At 36.4% G+C, this 17776-nt stretch overlaps 1 protein-coding gene across 1 annotated transcript in view; it reads left to right on the plus strand.

Annotated features, from left to right (window-relative positions):
- ek1 (eph-like kinase 1) overlaps window positions 1-17776 on the plus strand; it is an 86857-nt gene that overhangs the window by 36047 nt on the left and 33034 nt on the right. Inside the window, exons 4-8 of the mRNA XM_079805487.1 lie at window positions 3098-3253; window positions 3392-3745; window positions 7338-7450; window positions 10149-10311; window positions 14169-14277. Coding sequence (XP_079661613.1) covers window positions 3098-3253; window positions 3392-3745; window positions 7338-7450; window positions 10149-10311; window positions 14169-14277 — 895 coding nt within the window. The remainder of the gene's footprint in view (window positions 1-3097; window positions 3254-3391; window positions 3746-7337; window positions 7451-10148; window positions 10312-14168; window positions 14278-17776) is intronic.

Below are 17776 nucleotides of genomic sequence, written 5' to 3' on the forward strand. Positions count from 1 at the left end.
GGGCAAATTGCTTCTCCTGAATCTGACCTTCACTGCATTTCCATATCCTCTAACACACTTTTGTGGTTAGCAGGCGTAGTTGAAATCTGCCTTGTTGCCAATGTGCTGGCTATGAGACACTAGACCAGTTGGGTTCCACAAAAGGCCGGGCTTTCCTACGGCTCTCTGGTTTGGCATTGGACACCGAGAGGTTGCAAAACCACAATACACACATGCTGTTTCATTTCAGGCCTCGTTCCAAACCACCACAGGGACTTTACACCTCTTACCGCACACTGACCACCAGGTTACACATTCAACAATTGCTCCTTCTGTAGGTCTTAGCTTAATACGCTGGAATCACGGGGTGTCTTTACGCTCCATGCAGCAGAACTTCACCTAATAACCCTGAAAACTGTACGTTTTAGCTCCAGAATTATTTAGGTCAGTGAATACTCCCGGATTTGTGCCAGAATTCAGTAAGCCTGTTAGCATAAAGCTTTAGTTAGTACAGCAGTGTATCCATTTGGTAAAATGGCTTTTTTTGTGTGCACATCTGTGTATCTACTCCTTTTGTATTGTTGTTCAGCAGAAAAACAGGAACTATGCAACGCTCTGAGCTCTGGCATTAAAAAACAATGATGGCTTTTAATGTGTTTGTGGTCATGTGGATTATGACATCGCTGTAAATAAAAGGAGAACATGGCTAGATAACAAAACGCAGTCAGCGTGACACTGATAAAGGAAGGATTTAGTAATTTCACACTATGGAATAATGGAAAAAAAAATCGACGTTTTCCTGTTAAGAGTAGTATTAATTCTGCTGGTCTCGACTGCCTCTCGGCAGATTGAAGTAAAAGCATTTAGAGCAAATTCTTGTTCCTTTAATCTCTCAGAAAGATCTCCCGCTGAGAGGATTTTATCTTTACTAAAGCATTGTCGGTTTCATGTTTTCTCACTCTATGTGTGTGTGGCTTTGTCAATGGCGTTCGATTGAGATAGGTGGAGAAAACTTTGTCATTTGCTTTGTAGAAAGCCTACCTGTGGTACACTGTCAGGAAAAAAAGGTACAGTGCAGGTACAATTTTGTTCCTAGGGGTACAAAACACATTTAAAAGGTCCACAATTGGTCCTTAGGGTACAAATATGTATTACGCTTATTACGATTTTAGGTTTAGATGTGAAAGGTACGTTTTTGTTTGGACCAAAAAATAATAGCAAGTAGAAACTGGACTGGTCAGAAAGAAAACAGCATTTTGCATGGTTGTATCTCACATTGAACGACTCCTCCGCTAATGTTTTGACCCATTTGACCTTTTAAGCTTCATAACAGTGCAATAAACCACAGTTGATTGGTTGGTGAGGAACTGAAAGATGTTGATTAATTAATTAAGAGGGACAGCTGTCTTATTGATCATGATACATCTCCGGCCATTAATTCATGTTAATGTGGTGGTAAATCAGAGCGTCTGTTAATGGATTGAGGAGGATGATGTGCTTGTGAGTGTAAATTATAAAGCATGCAATGTAATGCATATTCTACTCATATTGATATTAATGTTATTCCTCTGGCGCATGCATTGCAATACTAAGCCCTACATGCATTATATTGTAATTAAATATTATTTGGGTGAATTTAGGTAGTGGAACACTTTTTACTATTGAAATGTCCAAATTATCCTGAATTAACCATATAACCATTATGTTAACCATAAAATACACAGCACATATAAAACAATTAAACACATGTATAATATGATTATACACTCTAAAAAATGCTGGGTTAAAAATAACCCAAGTTGGGTTGAAAATTGACTAACCCAGCGATTGGGTTGTTTTAACCCAACATTTGGGTTGTTTTAACCCAGCGGTTGGGTTAAATGTTAAAACAACCCAATTGCTGGGTTAGTTCATTTTCAACCCAACTTGGGTTATTTTTAACCCAGCATTTTTTAGAGTGTAACCATTACAATATAATGCTTTTATGCCACTTTTATTGATATGGATATAGGAAATGGAAGCAGGAAATGTTGCAGGTTAGCCTTTCCCATTTACCACTTTACAGTGTAAATCCTTTTTGGATAGTTAAGTAAAAAATAGAGTAGAAGTATTTTTCTGGTATGGCACATATAGGAATTACAGCATGACTTGGAGCCCAAGACATTCTCAGTGTTTGAGTTATTAATTACAGCACAGGTTGAGTCACTTACCGTGGATAAATTTACAAGCAACACCTCTCAAAACTACATCACCCTTTAACTGCTTCTCAAAGCTGTCGTCACTCTACACTCCATTAGTACGCTCCAAAGTTCAGTATTAGTCGCTCTGAAAAGAGAAATATGTTGGAGGCATTGTGCTGTGGCTGATAAGAACTGACATGTTTGGGATGTGTTTGCAGAAATATAGGGTTTGCTTTTAGTTCAGGGGCAACATGGGAGTCTGGCACGGCTTCCCTGAGGGGAAGTGCTCTAATGCGCGCATACACACACACACACACGAATCACTGACTTACTCGGCTCTAACTTAACCGACCCCCTCCCCCCCACGCACAAACACGGCCGCCACGTGCCTCCAGTCGGGCTAATGCTGCAGTGGGATGTTAGATATGCCTCGCTGAAGAAGGTGACGAGAGCTGAGAGGAAACCTCCCTCATAACCTCATAAAACTCTCTTCGCATTGCTTCTTCAATAGTATTTCATAAATGAAAAGAAAAAACTCAAGTCAAGTATAAGGTTTCATGCTTTAAAATGTCACAATGCAATTTTACTTGAACTTTTTTTCATCCTCTTTGTTGTATAATAATACTATTTATTTTATATTTTTGCTACCGTACCTTTACATTTCTTTAAATAATTATATATGTAAATACATGTGTTTTAATTGATAAACTTCGGCTGGATGGATAGACAGACAGACAGACAGACAGTTTTATTATGTACGGGGCTCTAGTAATGGTAATTTTTGAAAATAAAATATTTTTTTATAAAAAGAAAATGTGTGTGTATAGCCTATATAGTGAGAACATTTGTCTTATAATGCAATTAATTTATTATAATGATATTAATCTTTCTGAAAATAAATCAAATCATTTTTTGAATCTTTTTTTCTTCTTCAATAGCATGTCGGTCAGGCTTTTACAAGGCCTCTGCCATGGATGCGTACTGTGTGAAGTGCCCCCCGCACAGCTACTCCCACCAGGACAAAGCCTCCGAGTGTGTGTGTGAGAGAGGCTTCTACAGGGCTGAATCGGACCCTCGCTCTATGGCGTGTACAAGTAAGCTGAGGGTCTCTGTGGCTTTCTAAATGTTCACAAAAATAAATCAATGAAACATCCAGTTTGTTGTTGTGTTTTAAAGATTTGATTTGGATAACGGTATAGTTAATGTGTTTTACTTGTGTGTACGTTCATCAGGACCCCCCTCTGCACCCGGCAACCCTATTTCAATGGTGAACGAGACGGCAGTCACTCTAGAATGGAGTCCCCCTCGTGACAGTGGCGGACGTGGAGATGTTACGTATAGTGTCCACTGCAGGAAGTGTTCGGGAGAAACAGGGGCAGCAGGAGACAGCGAGAAGTGCGTTCCCTGCGGCAGCGGTCCACACTTCAACCCAAGGCAGTTTGGCTTGACGCACCCCAGGGTTCTGGTCACAGAACTGCAGCCTCACACCAATTACACCTTCAGCATAGAAGCCCTGAACGGAGTTTCAGATCTCAGCCCCAGTCCACGTCAACTAGTGTCCGTCAACGTCACCACCAGCCAGACAGGTGAGATGTCACACATCTACATTTAGTGTTTCTTCTATGTGTTTTATGTTACAGTAAAAGACTGCTTAGAAGCCTCTTGTCCAGGAACTCTAAAGCATTTTTTTTATATATATAAGATTAAATGCAATTATTTTATTCTGTTGACTATTGAGTTTTAACATTAAGACATAGAAATTAAGTCTTTATATAGTTTTGTATAAATATAAATATGGTCACACTTTAGATCAGGGTCCAATTCTCACTATTAACTAACTATTAACTATGACATTTGCCTCAATAAACTTCTAATTACTGCTTATTAATAGTTAATAAGGTAGTTGTTAAATTTAGATATTGGGTAGGATTAATGGATGTAGAATACGGTCATGCATGTATAATATAATATAATATAATAAAATATAATAAAATATAATAAAATATAATAAAATATAATAAAATATAATAAAATATAATAAAATATAATAAAATATAATAAAATATAATAAAATATAATAAAATATAATTAATAGAATATAATATAATATAATTAATAGAATATAATATAATTAATAGAATATAATATAATAAATAAAAATAATTAATTTCCCTAAATATATTTTAATTTGTTTTGGCATCAAACCAATTGTTATATAATACAACAATTCTATAATACAATGTACAATCTAAAAAATATGAATAATTTATGAATGTATAAAATATTATTCTATAAATATGACACAAAACATGAATATAACAATATACAATATAAATGTTGGTATATAATATCGCACTTTATATTTTTCATATACAGTATAAATGAGTCCTTAACATATGAAAATATGAAGATATCTTAATTTTTTTTTAATGAAGGGGTTCCTTGCAGGGGGGTGGTTAAATGTAATGAACACATACCATTTTTATTCCCTTTTTTGGCCTTTTAAATTGATTCATACTAAAAATATGGTATGTTATGTGATGTAGATTTATTCTATCACTATTCTGTCTCTCAGGGTCAGGGATATGCAGTCCTTCAACAGCTTTAAACCGTTACACATTTTTCTCCTTGTGTGATTAAATCGCTGCAGCTTTATCCACAATTTGTGTCTCTTGCTTCCTGCTTTTGAATTTTACACTGGTATGCTGTTTCAATGGGTCCTCTTATATCTCGTCTGACCTTTAAACCCGCACTCTGTGTGTGGCTCGAAGCCCGTCATTGGTCGAGAGGAGGGACGAGCTCTCCTGATCCTGTGGTTAAGTATGATTCAGCCCCTCAGAGAACAAGAGCGAGAGAGAGACAGACAGGAGCGAGAAGCAGCGTAATGAGAAGCCTGAGAGGAGAGTCACCCAGGATGCCCAGATCAACAGCCCTTCGCTCTTATGAGAGCTGACATGCCTGTAACCGTGGAAACGCCACTGTGGGCGGGGACGGATTGAGTTATACCTAACTGTGATTGGTCTATATTTCGAGTTCTTGCCCTCTGGTCCACACCGCTTGAAATATTCAAGAGACAATCCGTGTGTCGAGAGGAGGCTTCTGGGATGATGTAGTGCCTGTATTTGCATGTTTTGCATGATGCGGATATTGACTGATGTTTCAGTGCACATCTTTCATCGGCAGGTGTGCGAGTGAACGCTAAAGGAATATTTATAAATGCAAATTGTTAGGAAACATAACATGACAAAAACATCAAATATAGCTGACAGATTCATGACTTAATAAGAACTGAATGTAGAGTGTTGTAATGCTATATGAATGCATAATTCTGGTATTTACGTTAATCTCCTCTATTGAAAATTGAGCCTATTCATTTCTTAATAAAATATGAAATTTGCACTTTTTACACTACCGTTCAAAAGTTTGGGGTCAGTACGTTTTTTTATGAATACTTTTATTCAGCAAGGACGCATTAAATAGATCAACAGGGACAGTAAAAAATGTTTTAACTCTTTCCTCCGCCTCCGCCAGCCACCACCAGGGTTTTTGATAATTTTCAAAAAAATGTAATGGCCCATAGAATATTTTGTTGTATGAATATCTGAACATGCAATATGCAAACATGCAAAAGAATAGACCCTCTGCTTTTAAACAAAATAAACCAGGGTTTTTTTCTAGCTTCATGCCTTCCTTTTTTATCAACACTTGAATATGGGTAAGTTTAATAAAAAAAAGCAACATTTTGAACAGAAAGCTGAGAAAATTAGATTTTTGTACATCCAGATCAGATTCAGAACAATTATCAAAACACAGATGGAATAGATCGAGTTCATAAACTAAAGCTTCACAGTCCTATAGCTCGTCCTGGGTCAATATTTCATTCAGTAACATTAGATAGTTTTGATTTATATGATGTTTAATGTTGATGATCACGTTATTTTACATATGCATCTGCTTACATACGATTGGATCACTTGTTTTTTTGCGTCTTCTTCATCTGTGTTTTGATCAGGAGACTCTGTACTCATTCAGAAGATGCGTAATAGCACCCCCCACCTAGTGTCTAACGGTGAAAACACGGAAACCTGGAAAATTCTATGTTTGGCAGGGAAGCGTTTTCTCACAAATAACGGAAAATGCTGTGTATGGCGGGAAAAGAGATAATGCTACCAAAAAACGTTCTAATAATCAAATAATCCTGAAAATGCAGTTTCCTCAAACATATTAAGTGGCACGAGTTTTTGCCAAATTGATAAAAATAATAAATGTGACCCTGGACAACAAAACCAGTCATAAGTCGCACGGGTATATTTGTGGCAATAGCCAACAATACATTGTATGGGTCAAAATGATCGATTTTTCTTTAGGATATTAAGTAAAGATCATATTCCATGAAGATATTTAGAAATGTTCCTACTTTAAATATAAAAATTATTATTAGTAGTAATATGCCTTGCTAAGGATATTCTGAATATTTACATTTGTTGCACCCTCAGATTCCAGATTTTCAAATGTTTGTATCCCTAACAAACCATCAATGGAAAGTTTATTATTCTACATGATGGTCAGATCTTTTAATCATTTAACCCACCTGCTACGTCTTCTCCTGTGATATTTTTAGACACCTTTCTTTGCATTACTCTGAACTGAAGCGTATCTGTTCTTTATCTGTGAACCAAACACATGCTGAGATATGAGCGGAGCTGTTTGTTTATCAGCTTAAGAGTGTTTGTGTGCGTACGGCAGTTAGCAATGTCACTGTGTCAGCGTTGCGTGGCAGATCAGAATAGTGTACGCCGAGTTTAGACTCACACAGCTCATTAAAGATCGAAACGTCAGCTCCTTCATTCATCACTAGCTGCCGGGGCCCAAAACGGGAGGCCCTCGTTTGTACTCTCAATCTGACACCATCATTAGCACCTCTGTCTCTCTTAGCTCAGGGCGGCTCGTGAACGCTGCTGTTGTGTGAATAGAGGGCTGAGGTGCTCTGGCTGCGTGCCAGCAATATAGTACGGGGCGAAAATGACTCACTACACACGCAGAATAATTTATCACTCCCAAAAAAGACAAGGAGCGCTCCGCCAGCCCTCTCATACTCTTTAATTAGAAGTGTAATTAATCCTCCTCTTTTGCATGGAAATCAATCTCAATTCATCTCTCTCTCTCTTTCTTTTTCAGTGAGCGTCATCTTAAAGGAAAGGAAGGGCACCGACAGTGTAACGCTGGCATGGCAGGGTCCAGAACCTGCCGACGGGACCGTGGTGGAATATGAAGTCACCTATTATGAAAAGGTTAAATGCTTAGATTTTTCTTCAACACACCCAAATCTCCATGACCTTTTGGCCCGATGTGAGTCCTTCTTGATTGGGCATATGGCAGCTCACTTTTATCGTACCCTGGGGAGAGGCTGTAATGTTAACACAGACATGCTTCATTCGGTCCCAATTAACATTCATAGATGTCCCGCTTGCCAAAAACCTTCAAGGTTGTCACATTTTCGACTTGATGACATTATTGTCCTGAACCAATCACCTAGGCTTTGTTCAGACGGGCAGTCAAAATCCAATTTTTTTTTTTTTACAGCATCCAATTCAAATCTATTTAGATTTTGTAGTCTGAACAGCTAAGAAACACATGAAAGCCATAAGCGATTATGTTTGAAATCTAATTAAAACCTCATTCATATGCAGTTCAAAATCCGATTAAATTTTTTTTTTTTTAACTAGTCTGAAATCTGATTTCAAGTATTTTTGTTGTTTTTCATTTGAGACGTGATGATTATGTAATGTCATAAAATGTACAATATTGTGTGTGACATTTGCTATATTGTAAGGCAAGTAAAAAAAAAAATTTCTGCACTGGCAGCTACTATATTATACTTTATATAATTTATATATTTAAATTAGTGTTGTCAAATCGATTAATTGCAATATATGTATGTATTCACATATATAAACACATTTTTTGTTAGATGCAATTAATCGCGATTAATCAAGTAGACAGCACTAATTTAAATATAAGCAAACATTATAATTATAAGCTAATACATATGATACATTTAAATATATATATTTGATTATTTACATATATATATATATATATATATATATATATATATATATATATATATATATATATATATATATATATATATATATATATATATATATATATATATATATATATATTTATATATATATTTATATTTATTTATATATGACTGAAAATGCTGATTTCATACGCCAGTTCCATAAACAACTAATTAACATTAAGTCACTTACATTTTAGATGCAATATGGACTGTTTTTGTTCTATTTCAGCAGCGAAAATAGTTCCAAACAAAGATCACAACAGAAACGCATCTCACTGCAACAGTGTGTTACTGAATGATTCAGTGTTTGAGTGAATCGGTTGAATCAAAGATGCAATGACCTATTCGTAAACGACCACCTAATTCGTGAATGAATCATCCGTTTGAGTTGACTCAGTGACTCACTCATTAAGACGGTCACCTGCCACCACCTACTGCCGGTTTAGTTTCTTATTTGTATATTCAAAAATATTTAAAAATAATTTCATAACATTATTTAATGCAGTTGTAATTTTTCAGTGTAAATTTAATTTGATTGGTAGCAGCCTATAGTGTCTTATTCTAATTTAATTTATTGATCAAATTTAAAAATATAAAATGAAAGCTGAAGCATAGCCTATATTTAATTAGGCTATGCCCCTGTTTCTCTTTTTAAAAAGGTAAAAATATCACAAATATGCATATTTAAATATGTCAAAGCTGATTGAACACTGGTGAGAATATTGCTTCAGAATAAATTATTTTTACAAAAAAGAAAAAAAAATATTCCGGACAAGCTAATTTTTTACTTGGACAAGTGAATGACAGATTTACTTAATACAAGCATGTGAACAGGCTTAATTGAGCCCACAAGGTTTGCCAAAAATTACATGTATTACTCTTTTTAAAGATGAGCATTACTTGAGCAAACTTGAAATGAGCATTATATGAATGTAAAAATACACAATTAAAATGTCTCTATTATCGGCCAGGAGCTGATATGGTACAGATGTGTCGCCTATCTCAAGTGTGACTCAACAGTAACATTTCTGTACACAGAGTAAATGATTTCGCGCAGATAGTTGTTTAGATCCCTCGGTGACACCCTCCTGTACCGCAGTATTTGGCTGTGTGGCATAAAGACAGGGTGATGGGTAATTATTATGATTTATTCAGGTGATTATGGACTATGTGGCTTTTAGATGGAGCGCACAGATGGACAGGCTTGGCTGCCGCTGTGTCCGCGATCCGTTTGATGCCGCCTGTTTGGCCCATCTTAGATTTAATAGCACCACAGGAAATATGGCAGTCCCTCTCTCGCAGGGCGTGGCGTTCCTGTCTGGAACGTTAGATTTCCCTAAGCGAGACGCCACATGCCACTTTAGTGAAGGGTTTACATGAAGGAAGATGAATGGATATCGATAAGCTGTGAAATATTAACATGAGCACACTGTATGGAATTCTCCTTAGGATTGGACAATGAGAATTGGACAATGAGGCGTCAGTAGGATTGATGTCATTTATCTGGATAAATTCCAGTTACTGGAAGCCGAAAAGCTGTTAGGCCCTTAAAAAAAATGGAGAAATCTGCTGTTTCTTTTCAGTTCAATCCATCTACGTGAAAAGCATTGTGTTAGCCGTTGGCAGGAGTTGCTTGAATGAGCACTAAATTCCATCTGAGCTAATCGCTAATTGCCAATTGACTGATTTGTATCCGATCTGCATGCTTTGTTCTCTTGTTCTTCGTTTGTTTCTGTGAATGTGAGTCGATCCATTATGGATGATTCAACAAAGTTCACGCGGCCTCCTGGGTTTTGCAAGACAGGAAAAGGATTCAGGTATCATTGTGATGGATCGAGACATCCGTCTTTATAGAAAGCTGCCTTGTTCAATTATCATTCCACTCTTTCCCGCTATAGAACCAGCAGGATCAGAACTACACTGTCCTGAAGACCAAATCCAACAGCATGACGGTGGATGGACTCAAGCCGGGAACCACATACATCTTCCGGGTTCGAGCACGTACCGATGGTGGCTATGGGAACTACAGGGGAGAGATTGAGTTGGAGACGAGCCATGAGGGTGAGTGAAAACCCATCCTCCATGAACCATCCAGAAATGTCTTACCTGTTTAAGATCTCTTGCATCTAACAGTGCAGTGAATCCCTTTGGGAGTTCCTGGCGATTAGCCACAATATTCTTCTCTAGTCTCCGAGAACTAACTGTAAAATCTGACCCTAAATTTCTCATTGTGAAATGGACATTTCTGATCCTGCAAGCTGATTGGTCAATACCATCCATGTTAAAATGTGACCAGTGCTGGCAAAATGAGTCAGAATGGGCACAAGATAATTTCAAGCTACAAGCAAAACAAGTAAAACATTTAGATTTTTTTTTATTGTTTTTTACAAAAATTTGTTAATTAAGCCCTCGTCTAGCGATCCCAATGCTCCAAATGGCAATTAAACTTCTAAAAGTATACATTTTTTTACATTTCGGAGAGAAGTACCTTAACCTTGTCCATGAAAACGATTTCACTCACACTGACTTACAGATCCTGCGCGCGATCCCCATATACACATATACACAGAATTATAGTATTTCTTGGCGAGTATTCGCAAGTATTCACGCAAACATATTTTATGGGGAAAACATCTGATGTGTGACATTTATATTGGATCCATGCAGTACAGTAGGTCTTAATATATAGGTTGTCTGTTTCATTAATGTTAATCAAACAATTGTGGTATAATAAAAAAGTTGAATATATATTTTCCCTATAGATATTTGGTGTTGACTTGGTTTGTGTCAAATTTGGGATTTTAAGGTATGGTTGCTAGGTGATTTTGTTTTGGAACCTTCAGAAAACTTTAACTCGATTTTTCTCAAAATTGACTTTGCTGACTCTATCAACTTCAAACAGGTGTGTAGCTCATTTTTTGTCTGATTCAAGCAAATCATACATAATTTTAAAGGGTTTTTAATAGAGAATGTGAAAATAACTAACTCATTTTTGAAAACTTGCTCATTGCGACTCATTTTGCCAGCATGGGTCACAACTGAACAAGATCATTTCACGACACAAAGTGGTTGTTCTCGTATCACTGTACACCTGAAACATGAGAGACAATATCCAATAGCGAAAGGATGTTGCTTAAAGGGGCACTTCAGCGCTGGGAAGATGAATGTGTATTTAAACTGTGTCATTTATGTAGTAGAAATGTGAAATTATTTTTGAATTTGGTGCCTTCTAGACTGAGAAAAGACAGAAAATGTTTTTTTGTCTCATGTGGATGAAAGACAACAACTCCCAGAATGCACTTGCTTCGCTGCCCTACGAGGCCACTCCCTCCGTTTTGATCTTCATAATAATACAATCATTTCGTTCAGTTAGAGAATAAACACTACAATTAAAAACTGAACGTGTCTTTTCAATAAAGTGAGTGAGCCGAACGAAAGTCACAGGACAAACACAGCAGGAGTCCGATTTCATTCAGCACGAGAGGGAAGTAAGAGCTGAGGTAAGCGTGGCTGTCATTTTTCAGAGCGTGTCCCAGTCTGGCACGTTTTCTGAACGCATATGGAAGCTAAACTTTCATAGGAATTCATTGAAAAGTTGAAACACTCACTTTGCTCTGCACAACTCCGTTATGAATGCCCGAGGCCGAGCCGAGCACATTTACATTCTGTGCGTGAGATCTCTCCCCTGTGGACGGGTTGAAAACATGCGGAACAGCTCCCTCTACTGGCTGTAGTTTTTAGCCTCTGGCCAAAAAATCCTCCAATGACGCAAAATGTTTGCGTCATCTGAGGAATTTTTCTAGAAATAAAATGCATAATTCTCTCGTCTCAGGGGGATATGGCTGTAGTTTTTACCCTCTGGCCAAAAAATCCTCCAATGACGCAAAATGACGATATTTGCGTCATCGGAGGAATTTTTCCAGAAATAAATTGCATAATTCTCTCGTCTCAAGGGGATATGAGGGGGGAAAGTACCATAATTCAAATATACTACAGGGTTTCTACTGATACAAAGCTTAATGCTAAATCACTGAAGTTACCCTTTAATGAATTTGCTTAATAAAATTACCTTGTAATGAAATTGTGTGCTTAATATTTAGTTAAGTGAGTTTTATGCACATTGCTTTGTGTCTTATTGCTTTATTGAAACCCATTCACAATGCCCTTGATTTTAGATCCCTCTATAATTTCTGACTGTGCAAGGGCCACCAAAACCCATAATTTTTCAATCCAAGCAGAATATTTTAAAATTTTGCAAGGACATTCTGGGAATGGACTTTGCTTTGGCGAAACTGTAACCTGTGTCACACGCATGTATTTCTCCATCACATGCCGCTGATTGAATTTCCGATCCGCTGCGTGCGTAGAAAGAGGTTGTGAAATATTCATACATGTGAACACGTTCAATTAATCCCCTGAGATAGACGAGGCTCCTCGCGCGCTGCAGTTTGCTCTCTTGCTGCGGTGTTTGAAGTCTGAGCATGTAGATTTTCTGTCAGTGTTCCTCTGAAGTGTGAGCAGCTTCAGCTCAGAGTAGGCAGATGTCCCGCTGTTTTTGTCTCATAGTTTGTGTACCATATGGTACACGCCACCGTTCAGTGCACATAATTAGAGGGAGATGCTTTCTTAAATCTTTTTATTGTAACATTATCTGAAGAAATTCAGCTTATTTTACATGGGTTGTTTTTGTTTTTGTACTAAAATATTAATAAAGATTTTTCGTTGCTATGTGATAACGCACGTTAACTCATTCCCTGCCAGTGTTTTTTTTTTTTTTTTTTTAAGTTGCCAGCAACCATCAGCATTTTTGATCATTTTCACAAAAATGTCATAGAATATTTAGTTGTATGAATTTGGTTGTATGTGATTTCTAGCTTAATGCATTCTTTTTTATCAACACTTGAATGTGGGTAAGTTTATTAAAAAAACAACATTTTGAACAAAAAGCTTAGAAAATCACGTTTTTTGAAAGACTACAACGTGCATAAGCAATGCTTTTATTGCTTGTTTCTGCTCCCTTTTGTCTGTTTAGATCTGAAGATTCTCTAAATTGTAAAAAATTATATGATCAATAAGTTATGACAACATATGTTTTTACATTGCTTTAGCTCATCAAAATAAGCATTTTTTTACTTTTTTATAAGTTATACAAGATTCAGTTAAGGTTTTTCAGTCAGTTTAATGTAATTTAAGTTGAAATAACTTAAACATTCAAGTTGATTGTACTTTTTTCCCATAATAGATCCATAATAGTATAACAGTGAAAACACAGAAAGCCAGAAAACTTTGCCAATGGCGAAAGAGTTAATGATGTCAGAATAGTTGAAAATGGTTATGAAATTTGTTTAAAATGTGCTACTATTTTCTTAAATAGCATTGTTGGTTAAGGACATAGATTGGTAGACTGGAAATATGATGTATTAATTAATTTTAAAACTGCATGACATATGTGTACTATTTGTACTACATTTGCAATTAGCACTAAAATAAATGTTTGTTTTTTTTAAATTAAAATAATAAAAATGTTTTTTAAAAAAGATGGTGACCAGCAACACCTACAATATACATTTGTGGTCAGCATTTATTTTATAATGTGATTACCCCCCACTTTCAATTCTTTTACTTCAATGATAAGCTTTTGCAAATGTTTTTTAATGAAAGATCAAAAGGATTGCAAATGCTGATTTATTTTTACAGCCATCTTTGTTCATATTTACCAGGGGTGCCAATAATTACAACCACAACTGTACACTGTCCTATGCATTCATATGCATTTTAACCTAAAATCTTGATGTTAAACACATAAACATTGATTGAACAACCGTGAAAATAACCATGAATATTATTATGCACTCTGCTAAATTGACCAACTGAAGATAATATCTGCTCTAACGTGGGTTTCTATCTTTTCCTCCTAGATATGCTGGCGGTTGGAGATCCCAACCAGCAAACCATACTGGCCATCTCAGTGGCTGGAGGTGCAGTGCTTCTGGTCTTGTTGGTGGCCTGTTTTGTTGTGAGCGGACGGTAAGAGCAATGTACTATTCTTTAATCTTTCTCATCTTATAGTTTTAGACCGAACCATAATCTTTATAAATATCCAGACCCAAAGTATGGAATCTTCTGTATGATGAAAAAGCAGGCAATTGGCGACTTCTACATTGGCAGACTTGGATAAATCAGTGCTAATCTGGGTTGTTTAACCTTCAACAAATCCATACGAAGGATGAAGAAACCATGTTTCATTTAATCAAAGAAGAACCGTAAATATAGAAAGACAGAATCGAGCAAATGAGATGTTTTTGTGCGTCTGTCACTGTGTGTATGCCTTTGTATGTGTGCATGAGTGCATTTACACAAAATCAAAAGCACACAAAATTGTTTAGCCCTCTGATTGCAAAGCGTGATCTGTAGAGATGAAAGCAAACACTTGAGAGAACAATTGAAGAGTCAGACATGAGGGAGAAAAGCAAGAGTAGATGCGCTGTACGGCTGAGAGTAAGGGAGCTAATGAAATGGAAATGAAAGAAATGGGTGGATCAGAGGACATGAGGAACAGAAAGCAGAAAATAAACCGCTCTCGATGACATGAAATGGTCAGAATGAGTCATGAGCTGATCTTTGTGAAGGGGTTTGCCCCTTTGGTCTTCCTGTAGATGGTTTCAGTACCACAGCAAAAATGCTATAAATATTAGAAATAATATACATAATTACAATTATTTAAGTATATTATATATTTGTTTTATTAATTTTTCATTTAAAATGTATTTTTACGGTGACACTTTAAGTATAATATGCTTTCTAAAGGTGCGTTCAATAGGTATAGGAATAGGTATTCAACGGTACACGTATTCGTACCGAACCGTTTCGGTACAGGGCTCTCTGTTCGGTGCGTGTGTGTACCGAACGGTTACGAATGTGATCTTTAACAGTTAACAGTCAGCTTGTTTTAAGAGCGGAACACACTACAATCCTAGTTCCCACTCGAACATATTAAGTATTCAGTCCATTTTATCACGAAATTCAAACGATAAATGCTGTTTTGACGCTCTTTAATGTGACGACTGATCACTATAGGCGCGTCAATTCAAGCGGCCGCGGCGCGTGCGCGCGAGTGAACGCGATCATCTCTTCCAGAAGAATAAACATGAATTAATATCTTAAGGTATGTTGAGGATAACACTTACTGAAACGTATCATATGTCGTGTAATCGCTCCATCAGTGTTTCAATCGCGGAAAGACGTCAAACAGCTTGTAAACAATGTCACGCAGCATTTACCTCAGAGTCAGAAGTCATTCAGTATCCACAGCTGTTAATTTACTAGAGAAATCAACTCTTTCACTAAATATATGCACTATATTAGCCTATATATATATATATATTAATTCTACTTAACCTGTTAGTGATGTCTTGATTATTTAATGCTATGTTTAGATAAATCTGTCATGAAAATGACAGTCACTAAGATTATATTTCAACAACGAATTGGAGAAAAAAACATAATTTTATAATTAGATTTAGGAGTTAATGCAAAAACTGCCTTATGTGAAGTTTACATGTTACATGTTTACGTGTTATTTGAATGTTGATTATCCTATATCTAAACATGAATATCAGCTGAATATAGGCTCATAGTTTGGGCTCTGTTGTTAACCTTTAATATTATAGTAATAATGTGCAAGTAAGGGCTCCCTACATAGTTTACAGCATTATCTTTTAGAAACGTTTAGTTATAATTTAATTCATTTAAGGACAGACACAATTTTTTCAGTAAACCACTGTTTAATAAAAAATAAATAAAAAGCCATTTTTTAAAACTGCTGTACCGAACCCGTACCGAACCGTGACTTCAAAACCGTACCGTCAGTTTTGTGTACCGTTACACCCCTAATAGATATGTATTATGACTGTGGTTACAATTATTCATGAGACCATAAAATGCATTGTAAGGTGCATTGAAAGGCATAATTAATGCATTTAGAATATATTTCAACTTTATTATATATGTAAAGGCTTTAAGTAAATCATTTTTATTGTTTACGTATACTATTATATATGTAAAGGCTTTAAGTAAATCATTTTTATTGTTTACGTATACTTTTATTGTTTGTATAAATATTTATATAATATTATATTATTTAAAAAAATCCTTTGAAATTTGATACGTTCCTATTTCAAAGGCTGATTTAGTGGGGATTTTTTTTGACTGTTGGATGCTATATGATCCAGTATGTTGTAACACAGAATGAGATTTCCGTCTGCTTTGCAATTTGTAACCCATAATGCACTGTGACAGAAAGGTCCCGTAGGATGTGTTATGTCGGCCAAGTTTATGCCTGTAAGCCAAAACCTTGGTGCTGCCACCTCTTATTCATGGTTTCCAAACCCCCCATCTCAATGCATGTGTGACTGCTTGTGGGAAGACCCTCATGGAAGCAATAAAAACAGTTTTGATGCTGATCTTGAATGACGTGCTTCTAGTGTGGTGAGTGTGTGAATCGTAATGGTGAGTGAAGCTAAACTCTCTAATTGCATTCAGTCTCTTGGCATTGGATTATATTGTGCTATATATACTGGACTTAACAAGGTATTCGGTTTACTATACCGTTGGTTCTTTTAACTGCTTTCAGAACCTCAGCTGAGCTTTGCGAGGGAGAACTTTTCATTATTGACAGTTTGAGGTCATTGATTTCTGATTCTCTCGCTGAGATGAAAACATACTTGCCAAGTTTAACTCTAGTGGGAATCTCAAGCAAGATGTTAGGGTTTCAAATGCTTGGATTGAGCAGGGTCATGGGAGAGTCTGAAGAGATGCTTTTCATGACAAAAATTATACAGCAACTGTGACCAATCAGGGTTTTCACAGTCTTGGAAAATGAAAAAGTCAAGGAATTTTACATTTGTGATTTCCAGGCTTAGAAATTTGGAAATCATTAAAGAAAAGTCAAATTTCTATTCAGCATATCTAGTTCTAGTCTGTTTTTTTTAATAGTCTATTTAATTGTATATTATTATGTATCTTGTAATTATAAAGAACTTGAAAAACTAGAAATGCTTTGTTTGGAAGCGATGGGAAAGCCTGTGTGTTTGTCTTCTGTTTGCACACCAAAGTTTAGGTTGTTCAGAGAAGTTCAGGCATGTTTAGTGTGCTCAACTTTGTTTTTGCAACGAATTGGGCTGGCAGCGATTTGGAGTTGGCCGGTGTTCTAGTGCTTGATGGAAGAAAAAAAAACAGCTCTGATTTGCTGGTGATGATGCTGGCAGATGGTCTTCCTTTGTCTTTCGTTGCCCCCTATTTTCTGCTTCTATCCAGAAAAGCAATTAAAAATGGTGGACACAATTTAAAGACTTTAAAGATCCGCATGATCCTCCATATTTCAGCACAATGACAGATGCCGCAGAATATCTAGCAGGTGCCTACTAACCAAATACGTGCACATTTGCAAGTCTGAGAAGCATTGTATGCCAGCCATAAAAATGAGCTGAAAACTTCAGGCTTCTGAGATTTAAAGCAGTTCCCTTGA

The sequence above is a fragment of the Gobio gobio genome (genome assembly GCF_949357685.1).
Source record: "Gobio gobio genome assembly, chromosome: 23".
Lineage (NCBI taxonomy): Eukaryota > Metazoa > Chordata > Actinopteri > Cypriniformes > Gobionidae > Gobio > Gobio gobio.